The sequence below is a fragment of the Cervus elaphus genome, chromosome 5 (genome assembly GCF_910594005.1).
Source record: "Cervus elaphus chromosome 5, mCerEla1.1, whole genome shotgun sequence".
Lineage (NCBI taxonomy): Eukaryota > Metazoa > Chordata > Mammalia > Artiodactyla > Cervidae > Cervus > Cervus elaphus.
Window position 1 is genome coordinate 20,536,360 of NC_057819.1, and position 13,305 is coordinate 20,549,664.

The 13,305-nt window shown below is 42.8% G+C and overlaps 1 protein-coding gene across 3 annotated transcripts in view; it reads left to right on the forward strand.

The window, feature by feature from the left end:
- Nucleotides 1-13,087, forward strand: part of TCTN2 (tectonic family member 2) — a 30,891-nt gene extending 17,804 nt beyond the window's left edge. For all 3 annotated transcript variants that reach the window (XM_043902039.1, XM_043902038.1, XM_043902037.1), the window contains 7 exons: nucleotides 1,425-1,505; nucleotides 2,159-2,270; nucleotides 6,358-6,464; nucleotides 9,824-9,980; nucleotides 11,359-11,484; nucleotides 12,124-12,212; nucleotides 12,873-13,087. In XM_043902039.1, coding sequence (XP_043757974.1) covers nucleotides 1,425-1,505; nucleotides 2,159-2,270; nucleotides 6,358-6,464; nucleotides 9,824-9,980; nucleotides 11,359-11,484; nucleotides 12,124-12,212; nucleotides 12,873-12,976 — 776 coding nt within the window. In that variant the 3' untranslated portion in view covers nucleotides 12,977-13,087. The remainder of the gene's footprint in view (nucleotides 1-1,424; nucleotides 1,506-2,158; nucleotides 2,271-6,357; nucleotides 6,465-9,823; nucleotides 9,981-11,358; nucleotides 11,485-12,123; nucleotides 12,213-12,872) is intronic.
- Nucleotides 13,088-13,305: the final 218 nt, after the last annotated feature.

The following is a 13,305-nucleotide window of genomic DNA, read 5'->3' on the forward strand; positions in this document are numbered from 1 at the left end:
CCAGGAATCAAACCAGGGTCTCCTGCATTGCATGCAGATTCTTTACCAACTGAGAACAATGCTACTGTAATACACATTTTTGAAAGGGACATCGGAAATATGCATATGAACTGGATATGATATAATATGATTATAAGGGGTTATTGTTAATTTTCTTAGGAGAATATTGGCATCATGATGATATAGGAAAATATACTTAATTTTGAGAGATGTCTGATGGAGCTTTCATGATGTGAGTGTCATGATGCCTACAATTTATTTTCAAATAGTCCTGCCCCTCCCACCCCAAATATATATGCTTTTATAATAGATAAGACAAATATCTATTATATTTTATATTAATATACATTAATATATTATTTGTGCTGTTTTTATTGAAATTTGTGTTTTGGTGTTACAAAGCTTCTAAAAATGGGAAATATTTTATCTATCCCGAAGGAAGGATCTTTGGGGCGCACATTAGATATGTTAAGATCAGAAGAGCAGTGGCCCCTGAATGGCTTATCCTGAATGGCTCACAATCTAGCAGTCAGAGGCGCTTTACAAAGGAGAGGAACACTCCGGTAATGAACAGGCCCAGGGGTTCCCTTGGACTTGAGGCGTCCAATTCTAATTTTCTCTACAGGAGCCCTAGAGAAGGAGATGGCAACCCACTCCAGTATTCTTGCCTGGAGAAGTTCCTGACAGAGGAGCCTGGCCGGCTACAGTCCATGGGATCGAAAAGAGTCGGATATGACTGAACGACTATCACTTACTTAAGAATACAGCTAAATATTAACAGTTGTTGACTTTAGGTGGTGGCTGTATTGAGTGAGGTTCATGGTATTTTAACTCTTCTGTGCTTGTGAACTTTTTCACATTACAAACGTGAAAACCATAAGCTGGATTACTAGGAAATGGATGGGTATAGGATCTAAATCAGATCTTGGGGTTGAATTAGTTTACTGGAAAAAAGGCTACATGGGAAAGTTACTCTGGTTTTAAGTTTCCTTTATGAGCCCCTGTGATAAGCCGTACTAATCACTCAGTAATTATTCATGAACTGGCCTGCCCAGCAGCTTATTGTTCTCCAAGGTGAGAGGTCTAAGACTGACTCCTGCCTAGTTTTCACTTCTCAGATTTCACTTTAAAAGTGTCTTCAAAAAACCACACTAACATCTGTGTTTTCGAATCTGAAAAAGAACATGTCTATACACCTGAAACTAACACAGCATTGTAATCAACTATACCTCAATAAAAAATGAGACAAATGAAAGGAGTGACGTTGATGTCCTTCTCTCGAGGGTACTCTGAAAAAGAACTTTGAATGCAGATTTCCTTCAGTTGTGGATTCCTTCTTTCTGTTATTTGACGAGCTAGCGCCTGTTGCTTTGAAATAAACTAAGAGGGAAAGATGCTCATTCTTCTGTGTTGTGTTTGTCTAGGATACCAGCTTGGCAAGCCTGTTCGAGCTCTAAGCATCAACGGGACGAATAATGTCACAACCTTACACCTTTGGTATTCTGGTAATCTGATTTGATGATATGACTAGCTCTCTGGTGAACTAGAGTTGGAAATATTGCCATATTTTGAATCTGATCGAGTAAACAATTACTTTAAAGCCTGGTGTTTTTATTTAGCCTGGGGTGGTGGTTTTCCATGCTTCTACAGCTTCCTTTTCTTTTTTCTTTCTTTCAATAAAAAATGTTAACATTGTTTTCACTTGAAGTGCTGATTTTCAGTAAGAGAGATTTAAATATGAAAGTGGCTGGAGAGTCCATTGTCATTATTGTCATTGATTAACCCAAGATGGTGCTAATCAGAGACAGGAAAATAGTTTCATTCCAAACTATGGAAAAGCTTTGCTTCAGTGGTTATTACCCACATGTGCCAGAAGGCATTACATTTCAGGTTCAGAATAAACCCCTGATCCCTGTCCAGGTATTTCGATACAGAAAGACGCCTTTGTTCAGCTTTCAAAGGATTAGAGTAACAATGACCTCATTTCTAGAGAACTGGAAACTATTTCTGCCTATTGTTCTCTGTTTTGTTTTTTTTTTTTTTTTGGTTGTTTGTTTTTTTAAGAAAAACTTTGGGGTAAATCTTTTACTTACTTTTGTTTTGCAAAAATAGCAAGATATAAAAAAAATAACAAGAGAATAATCTTTTTATTTTATAGCCGGAAGGAGTTTGTGTTCAACAGCAACTCTCAAACCCATTTTATTTGGAGAAAATGCACTATCTGGGTGCCTTTTACAAGTTGGAATTAATGAAAACTGTACTCAGCTTAGGTGAGTGTCTCACTGATGGATTTATCTACGTTTTGAGTGGTTTGCTTAAATGTAATTCACCTCCCCTCCTCCCACCATGAGTATTAAAGACAGCATGAAAAACTTCAGTCTGAATGAAAACTTATGTGAAAGTGATGGTAAACAGTACAAACTTCCATGGACTTCCCTGGTGGTCGAGTGGTTAGTAATCCATCTGCCAATACAGGGGAAACGGGTTTGATCCCTGGTCCAGGAAGATCCCACATGCTTCCTCAGGCCACAGCTAGTGAGCCTGTGCTCTGCAACAAGAGAAAGCCCACATGCAGTAATGAAGACCCAGCACAGCCAAAAAATAAATTAAAAAAAATTAAAAAAACCAAAAAACAGTACAAACTTCCAATACAATTTAGAGTTGATTCAAACATCAGTATAAGTGCAAATAGACATTCTCAGAAGTTTCATCCATATTTATGCAAATTTCTCTGGGAAGTTTGTTCACATCATTGGAAACCCCACATTCCTAGAAAATCAGAGAAAGGGTTGGAGCCAAGTATCATTGGTGATTAACATTTAAAGAATTTTTAAGCTTTGTTACATGATGTATAAAGAATTTCCCATTTAATTATCTGGGTGGGATTTGGAACTTTATGGATACTCATATGCATTCTTTTTTTAATTGATGCAAAATTCACACAACATAATCGTTTTAACAGTTGACTGGCATTTAGTACATTCATAATGTTGTACAACTACCACCTCTGTTTAGTTCCAACACGCTTTTGTCTCTGTGACATGAAACCTATACTTTTTATTTTTTAATTAAAAAAAATGTATTTATTTGGCTGCAGCAGGTCTTAGTTGCAGCATATGGGATGTAGTTCCCTAACCAAGGATCGAACTGGGGCCCCCTGTGCTGGGAGCTGAGAGCCTTAGCTGCTGAAACACCAAGGACACCCCTGAAACCTGTACCTTTTAGAAGTCACTGTCTATTCCTCCCTCCCCTTAGCTCTGGCAACAACCAGTTCACTTTCTGTCTCTATGGATTTACCTATTCTGAATATTTCATATAAATGCTCTCCTATACTTCGTGAATTTTTATATCTGACTTTTCTCAGCATTCTGTTCTTGAGATTCATCCATGTTTGTAGCCTGTGTCAGTGCTTCATTCTTTTTCATGACTGAATCATATTCCATTGTATGGAGATATATATATATATATATATATATGTGTGACATTTGTTTATTCATTCCTTCAGTTCAGTTCAGTTCAGTCACTCAGTCCTGTCCAACTCTTTGCGACCCCATGAATTGCAGCACGCCAGGCCTCCCTGTCCATCACCACCTCCTGGAGTTTATCCAAACTCATGTGCATCGAGTCGGTGATGCCATCCAGCCATCTCATCCTCTGTCGGCCCCTTCTCCTCCTGCCCCCGATCCCTCCCAGCATCAGGGTCTTTTCCAGTGAGTCAGCTCTTCACATGAGGTGGCCAAGTATCCAAAGTATTAGAGTTTCAGCTTCAGCATCAGTCCTTCCAATGAACACCCAGGACTGATCTCCTTTAGGATGGACTGGTTGGATCTCCTTGCAGTCCAACGGACTCTCAAGAGTCTTCTTCAACACCGCAGTTCAAAAGCATCAATTTTTCGGTGCTCAGCTCTCTTCACCATCCAACTCTCACATCCATACATGACCACTGGAAAAACCATAGCCTTGACTAGACGAACTTTGTTGACAAAGTAATGTCTCTGCTTTTTAATATGCTATCTAGGTTAGTTATAACTTTCCTTCCAAGGAGTAAGTGTCTTTTAATTTCATGGCTTCAATCAACCATCTGCAATGATTTTGGAGCCCAAAAAAAAAGTCTGACACTGTTTGCACTATTTACCCATCTATTTCCCATGAGGTGATGGGACCAGATGCCATGATCTTAGTTTTCTGACTGTTGAGCTTTTTTTTTTTTTTTTTGACTGTTGAGCTTTAAGCCAACTTTTTCACTCTCCTCTTTCACTTCATCAAGAGGCTTCTTAGTTCCTCTTCACTTTCTGCCATAAGGTTGGTGTCATCTGCATATCTGAGGTTATTGATATTTCTCCCAGCAGTCTTGATTCCAGCTTGTGCTTCTTCCAGCCCAGTGTTTCTCATGATATACTTTGCATATAAGTTGAATAAGCAGGGTGACAATACACAGCCTTGACGTACTCCTTTTCCTATTTGGAACCAGTCTGTTGTTCCATGTCCATTTCTAACTGTTGCTTCCTGATCTGCATATAGGTTTCTCAAGAGGCAGGTCAGGTGGTCTGGTATTCCCATCCCTTTCAGAATTTTCCACAGTTTATTGTGATCCACACAGTCAAAGGCTTTGGTATAGTCAATAAAGCAGAAATAGATGTTTTTCTGGAACTCTCTTGCTTTTTCGATGATCCAGCAGATGTTGGCAATTTGATCTCTGGTTCCTCTGCCTTTTCTAAAACCAGCTTGAACATCTGGAAGTTCACGGTTCACGTATTGCTGAAGCCTGGCTTGGAGAATTTTGAGCATTACTTTGCCAGCGTGTGAGATGAGTGCAATTGTGCGTTTGTGCATTCCTTAGTTGATGGATATTTGAGGTATTTCCACCTTTTGTGGAATAGTGCTTTGTGAATTGTGTTTTGAACATTCTTGTATCACTTTTTGTTTGAACACCTGTTTTCAGTTCTTCTGGGTGTATACGCAGGAATGGAATGGCTGGATCATCATGTTTAATTTTTTGAGGAACTGCCATATTATTTTCCACAGAGGCTGTACCATTTTGCATTCCCACCAACGATGTAAAAGGGGTCCAGTTTCTCCACATCTTTGCCAACACTTGTTTGTTTTTTTGGCCATGCCATTCTGCGGGAGGGATCTTAGTTCCCTGACCAAGGATTGAACCCTCACCCCCTGCAGTGGAAGCTTGTAGACTTAACCACTGGACTGCCAAGGAATTCCCCCTCGCCAACACTTGTTATTTTCCAGTTTTCTGAATAATAGCCAACCTTGTAGATGTGAGGTGGTATCTTCTTGTGGTTTTGATTGTATGTATTGGAGAAGGAAGTGTGGTTTTGATTGCATATATTGGAGAAAGAAGTAGACTGGCAACCCACTCCAGTATTCTTGCCTGGAGAATTCCATGGACAGAGGAGCCTGGCGGGCTATAGTCTGTGGGGTCGCAAAATTTGAGCAACACGGACATGACTGAGCAACGAACACTTTCACTTTCATTCTTATACCCATCTCATCTGAACTATATCCCAAGTGGTGTACTTCTTTGGGAAGCAGGGAAAAGGTGGAGGTGACATTGAGAAGGGAAGAAAAAGTGTGGGAATAAGTTACCCACGGTGGCTCCTGATGGAAGGGTGCAAGGCCTGAGTCAACAGCCAGAGTCTCTCCCTTGTGGTTCAAAAGATTTGTACCTCCAGTGAGGTCACTGGAACAAGAGAGATGCTAAGTTCTAGTTCTTAATCTGAAATCTAATTAGAAAAAATTTGGTTTTGGCTGCACTGGGTCTTTGTTGCTGCGTTTGGGCTTTCTCTAGTTGTGGCGTGCAGGGGTGATTCTTCATTGCAGAGCATAGGCACGAGGCACACAGGCCTCAGTAGTTGTGGCCCACGGGCTTAGTTGCTCCTCAGCATGTAGTATCTTCCCAGAGCAGGGCTTGAACCCTGTCCCCTGCATTAGCAGGTGGATTCTTATCCACTGGACCACCAGAGAAGTCCTCTTTACCTCATTTCATAGCTCAAACTTCTGGCTAATTATTTAGGTTCCTTTTACTATGGGGTCACTCTGGCCCATGAACTTATCCTGGTAACTTGACATGTGATCTACCCACCTATCCACACTCAGAGGAGCCTGCACGTGATTCTAATGTTCTAAGTCTGAAGTGAGATTGCTTCCATATGTCTGTCCTCCCCTTGCTGTATAAGTTCATCTCAGGAAGACCATCCTTGAGGGGTGAGACTCCCAGCCTAGATCTCCTGGCAGTTTTTTTTTTGTTTAGGCATCCAGCAAGCACAACCTGGACACCCTCAGAAAGGACTTCAGGACAAGACCTGCTGGCCAGGAGCTGAGAAATGTCTTCCTCTCTTGCAGGGAGAATGCTGTTGAACTGCTTGATTCATTAGTACAAGCGACTCATGTTGCAATGAGAGGCAACTCCAATTACAACGATCTCAGTGATGGCTGGCTTGAAATAATACGTAAGTCAAAGCTGCACATGTGTAAAAGATGTACCTCGGTTGCTGTGACTATGTAGCGTCAGATGTGGCATTAAAGCCTGACTCAACAGTCGTCTTTCTTTGCTGTGATCCAACAGACATTTGTTTAGAGGTTAGCTCTCCACGTAGGAGGCTTTTCATGTCTTTTACCTCTTATTCACAATGGCTTTTTTTTTTTTTTTTTAAAGAGGAAATCTACAGGAAGTTCAAATTGCCCAGTTGTTTTACAAGCTAACGGTCTTTGGAAAAGGAAGTCTTAATGAAGTTTAAGGATTTTCAGTGCGTGTCAGTCTGCATTCCTATTTTTGATTGCTAGCAGTATGGACAGTTGAGAACTGGTTTTATAATTTACAAAAGCAATTTTGTTAACCTAAAATTAAAAGGTGATAAAAAAAAACATTGTGTTAAGTGAGAGAAGCTAGACACAACGGAGCACATACTATAGGATTCCATTTATAATGCAGTGTCCAGAAAAGGCAAATCTATAGACACTGAAAGCAGATTAGTGGTTGTCCAAGGCTCAGGCTGTTGGAAGGAAATGAAGGGTGATTGCTAGTGAGTATAGGATTTCTTTTGGGGGGTGATGAAAATGTTCTAAAGTTGAATCTGCTGCTAGTTACATAACTTTGTGAATATAATTGAAATGAATTGTACATTTAAATTTAAGTAGGTGAACTATATTGCATATCAATAAAGCTATTAAAAAAGAAAGAAATTAAGGTGTAACAGAGCTAATAATAGCAGGGTCACCAAGGCCAGATAAAAAGATTTGACGTTCCAGCGTCTTTGGTCAGAGGCTTTTGCTCTGAGTGTTGGGGTCAGAAGGGTTTAGTATGTGAAGAGACAACAGGGTTTGGTGTGTGAAGAAGAGATATACCGCAGGGAGTACATGGAACAGACTTAGCCCCGATGAGCCCGATTTCCACCCCAATTACAGAGTGTCCATCTGGTCACTGAGCTGAGGCTCACATGGGTGGTCTAAGGTCACAGTTTGTTGTGGCAGAGCTGGAGCTAAGCCCAGGGTTCCTTCCTCTTCATCTCCTCCCAGCCAGCAAGTCTGGTAGTGTTGCTCTGATTTCTTGGGGAGTCTGGAATGCACAAGGGGCTTCCCAGGTGGCACTAGTGGTAAAGAACCCACCTGCTAATGCAGGAGACATAAGAGACTCTGGTTCGATCCCTTGGTGGAGAAGATGCCCTGGAGGAGGGCACAGCAACCCACTCCAGTACTCTTGCCTGGAGAATCCCATGGACAGAAGAGCCTGGCGGGCTGTAGTCCATGTGTGCGTGCTCAATTGCTTCAGTCACGTTTGACTCTTTGTGACCCCGTGGACTGTAGCCTGGCAGCCTCCTCAGTCCATGGGGTTTCAAAGAATCAGACATGACTGAAGTGACTGAGTATGCATGCTTGAGTGTATAAAGGCACTTTGAATAGAGAGAGCTTCTTTTCTTCCTCCCCTTCCTGGGATTGCCTCTTGGGGCCTGAACAAGCTATCTGACGCTGCAGCATCTGCTTTCTTAAGTCCCCTCCCATCCCTGTGGATGCTGCTGGGAGTGCAAACCCTCCCCCCGCCCCCGCACACGGAGTCCTGTCTTTACCCTTTCCACACCCTCCGAGGTCACTTCAGCTTGTCAGGCTGGGATTCATACAAAGGACCAACCAGACACATGCCCCTGCTCTTTCACCACCCCTCGTGATTAGGACCTGAATCATTACAACCCCCTCTGTCCTCTCCCCTGGGGGTGGCCAGGGATCACGTAATACGTATGCCTGGCCGAGGTACTGCTGACCACTCTCTGACTCAGGCAGTGGGGTCTGGCCAGCCACGCGGTTTGCCTGTCCCACCTGGGCTCAAGACCCTAAGCCCAGAGTTAGGTCCTCATTTGGAAGTAGAACCCAGGGGTCGGGGCTTGTCAACTCTTTGTTAACCTGTCGGCCAGTGAGGTGGGCCATGGAGGTGCCCGTGGGATGCAGGGAAGGGGTCAATAAAGCACTGGAGAAGTAAAAACCACGGGAAATTTCAAGACAGGAAACCAGAGTTGGGAAGTCAGAGGTGATGGCGTTGTGTTGTCTTCACGGGGAAAACTGTTAGCTTGTATTTCATGTCTAAGCTGCAAGTCAAGTCAACCCTGGTCCTCGTTAATAAACAGAAGAGGAACAGTGCTGACCCCATGTATCAAGGAGAAGGAAACTGTTGGTGACAACCTTCCAGATCCCTGAAGGAACAAAGAAATCCCCTCCGGAGTGGCCCTAAGACTTACCATCCACATTCTGTGACTGACCTTGCTGTTTTGTCTCCTCCCACCCCTACAGAGGCCAGTTTTCGAGATGAATGAAAATTCATCTCTTTTCCAGTTTTATCCTCTTCTGTCTGTATTACTGCTGTGGCAGCACACCAAGAAATTGCTTTTGAACTATTTCATCTGTAGTAACTAAAGTTGTTAGTATGGATTCTAAATGTCTTACACAAGCTTTTACTAGAACAGTGACTGCATAGAATAAGCCTCATGGCCTTTTACTGCAAGTTGATATTTCTGTTCAAACTCTGGGTGGATGTCAATGAGGAGCTTGGGAACTAAATCATGATTTATGGTTTTATTAGGTGAGTCAAAGATTTTAAAGTTCCAATGACTGAGTTAACATACAAGGCGACACTTTTCTTTAAGTCTTTATTTTTTTTTTAAAAATGATTTATTTGACTATGCTAGGTGTTCTCATTGCAGTGGCTTCTCTTGCTGTGGAGCACGGGCTCTAGGGCGCCCGGGCTGCAGTAGATGTGGCACGTGGGCTGAGTAGCTGCAGCGCCCGGGCTCTGGAGCACAGGCTCAGTAATTGTGGCCCTTGGGCTCAGTTGCTCTGTAGCATGTGGGATCTTCCTGGATCCAGGATTGAACATGCATCTTCTGCGTTGGCAGGCGGATTCTTTACCACTGAGCCACCAGGGAAGCCCAAGGAGACATTTTTAAAATGAAAACTGAAAGTGAAGTCACTCAGTTATGTCCGACTCTTTGCGACCCCATGGACTGTAGCCTACCAGGGTCCTCCTTCCATGGGATTTTCCGGGCAAGAGTGCTGGAATGGGTTGCCATTTCCTTCTCCAGGGGATCTTCCCAACCCAGGGATCGAAACCAGTCCCTCTCTGGCATTGCAGGCAGACGCGTTACCATTTGAACCACCAGGGAAGCCAAGGAAGGCATATAACTAGAGCCTGTTAGAGATTAAAGACTCAATCCTCTGATTCCTGCCTAATAATATTTCCAATTTGGGGGCTTACATTACAGAACTGTAGGAGAACTGCAACTAAATTCCTCTTTTCAAAATGCACGACTTAACATCTCTCCAGGTGCGGATGCCCTTGATGCAGGCGCAGACCCACCTGACAGCAACGTGAGCGGCATCTGCCTGGATGTTCCCGCGCAGCTGAACATCCGCATCCTCTTCTCGGATGCTGGCGCCGTGGAAGGGATGACTCAGCAGGAGATACTTGGCGTCGAGACTAGGTATGATGGCATCGAGGCTAAGTGTGCTTTAGAGAGAGTCAGTAAAGCTGAGGGTATGCCGAAAAACCAGGAAATAGTCATTTCGAATCTGATTGCCTCATTTATAAATTGTGATGATTAGCAACATGATTACTTGTATAAATGGAATGTGGATAAACTGGGTTTGTAATGGAAATTCATTCCCACTCACGAGTATTTGTGGGCTATGTAGAAGGGATTCTGCCAGGTATTTCAGGGCTTTCAGAGATGAATAAGGGGCTGCTTAGTGCTAGCATATTTTGAGATTTGTGAATATCAGCATACTGATCAGGGAATATAGAGATTTTGGTGACAAGATAGATGGGTTCAAATCATGGCTTTCCCAGTGTGAGCTGTGTGACCTGGGACAGTTGCCTAACCTCTTCTGAACTGTAGTTTCTTCATCGGTCAGATGGTGATGACACCTTCACATGTCAGCACTCTCACTTTTCAGTGACTGATTCCCAGTTGACATAGACTTAAGCAAAAGGAGATTTTATTGGTCCAAATTGTGAAAAGTTTGTACACAGTTAGTTCATGGTTCCTATGCGGTCAAGGGTCTTTTCCTCTTTATCTCTTGGCTCCTCCTTCCTTTGGATGGGCTTCATTCTCAGGGAAGTTTCCTCAAGAGGTGGCAAGGAAGAACACCAGCAACTTCAGGCTTATATCGGATTAGCAAGTCCAGTGGAAAGAGGGTGCCTCCTTTCCCCATCTGTCTCAAAAATGGTCTAGGAAGACTTTCGTTGGCTCAGTTTCAGTCATGTGCTTCATTCTGAACCAATCACTATGGCCAGGAGAGTAGACAGATCTGATTGACCGGGTGTAGGTGATGGGCACATTCCTAGGTTCAGGTGAGTCCCTTCTGGTCTGCTCAACTGAGAGTGGGAGAGGGTTAGTTCCCTCTGGGGAAAACGGAGGTGCGATTACTAGAAGAAAGGCAAAGGGCTGCTGGGATAGGCAAAGAGGCAGCAATAACATAGAAAGCCTTCAAAAATCGTTGGCTACTGCTGCTGTTATTACTATTACACTATTGTTTGAGACAAACAGGTGATAAAACAAATGAACTTTAAAAGCACCAGTGTGAAATGAGATGACGGGGGAGAAGAGAGGAGGCAGAACTGGCAGAATGCTGGTAGTTGTTGCAGCCTGTGATAGGTCCGCAAGGGTTCATTATAAGCTGTCTCAGCTTGTGTGTGCATTTGACAATTTACATACTACAAAGGGGAAGGGTAGCACCCGTGAAACGTGAAACGTGTATAGGAGAAGCCCAGCTCACCTTGTTGCTGTGTCAGTTACCCAGTGTTCTTAACAGACCAGAAGTGAGTGGTGGCTTTGTTGCCTGCATGACTTTCCCTCCCAGGTTCTCCTCTGTGACCTGGCAGTTCCAGTGTGGACTGACTTGTGAGGACAAGGCTGACCTCTTCCCCATCGGCGCATCGGTCCAGTTCATTAAGATACCCGCACAGTTACCCCGTCCACTTACAAGGTAATCTGTTTGCTGACCTCAGTGACATGATCAGGAAGCAGAAAAATGTATGTTCAAAACTAAGAAGTTTAGGGAGCTCCCTGGTGGTCCAGTGGTTGAGACTGCATGCTTCCACTGCAGGGGGCATGAGTTTGATCCCTGGTGGGGGCAGTAAGACCCCACATGCAACGTAGTGCTGCTGAATAAGTAAAAAACAAAAACAAACAAAAGCTTTATTTCTTTAATCAAGTTTTAAATGAGTTTTAAAAAATAATTTTATTTATTTGTTTTTGGTTGTGCTGGGTCTTCACTGCTGCTCCCGAGGACTTTTTCTAGTTGCAGAGAGTAGGGGCTGCTCTTCAGTTTTGGTTTGCGGGCTTCTCACTGCAGTGACTTCTCTTGCTACAGAGCACAGGCTTTAGGCATGTGGGCTCAGTAGCTGCAGTTCCTGGGCTCTGGAGCACAGGCTCAGTAGCTGTGGGACACGGGCTTAGTTGCTCCATGGCACATGGGGTTTTCCCTGATTAGGAATTGAACCCACATTTCCTGCACTGACAGATGGATTCTTTACCACTGGAGCCACCTTTAATCAGGTTTTGATGCAGCTCATCAAGAGCATGCTTTGCTATCGCTATTGTAACCTTCTAAAATGTTTTGTAGATTCCAGATCAATTTTACAGAGTACGACTGCAACAGAAATGAGGTTTGTTGGCCACAACTTCTGTATCCACTGACCCAATATTATCGAGGTAGGTAAAGCCCTTTTCTGAAATGGTTATCATTATGTTACGTCAATTAAAAAACTTTTGAAAAAAGTATAAATGTCACAGGAAAGTTAAAACATATAGCAAAGTTTTAAAAAGAAAACATGTACTGATGTTGCCATTTAGACATGATCACTGTTTATATTTTGGCTTATTTCTACCTAGTTACCCAAAAAGTTAAGAAATAACAACATTCCTGGGTATTCCCTGGTGGTCCAGTGGTTGAGACTCTGTGCATTCACTGTAGAGGGCATGGGTTTGATCTCTGGATCCCTGATCAGGGAACTAAGATCCCATAGGCTGTATGGCTCAGCCAAGAATGCCCCCAAGACCAAAAAAACGTTGCTTACACCGCTGTATTTAAAATGGATAACCAACAAGGTCCTACTGTGTAGCACAGAGAACTCTGCTCAATGTCATGTGGCAGCCTGGCTGGGAGGGGAGTTTAGGGGAGAATGGATACATCTATATATGTATATATACATGTATATATGTATGGCTGAGTCCCTTTGCTGTTCACTTGAAACTATCACAACATTATTAATAGTCTGTACCCCAATACAAAATAAAAAGTTTAAAAAAATAAAATAATGATGATGATAATGACAAAAAAAAAATTGCTTAGTTTGATTCATTGTCTTGCAGGAGAGCCTTACTCTCAGTGTGTTGCCAAGAGCTTACTACTGGTTTCCTTCATCATATTAGCTGTATTCCTCAGTAACCCCTGGATCAGAATACACAAAGATTAGAATGCAACTACCGTCTGACTTCTTACAGATCATCAGCTTCTACGTCAGGCATTTGTTGTCCTCCTGTGTGCCTCTCTGTAAAATCTTAATAAATGAAATGTTTTATTTTTATAGAAAATTTTATTAAGTGCTCCACAAGTTAAATTCACATATGTGGCTATCCAAACATTCAAAGCAATTCAGAGTGGGTGTTCTCACTGATGCACCAGAGTGAGCAAAGTGCATGAGAGGGTCAACTGTGTCAATAAGTGTGATTAGGAACTTTCGTTCATCACAGATTATGGAAGTCATAGGAGTTTTGGTCCAAATGTTATTCCTACCACAGAGAG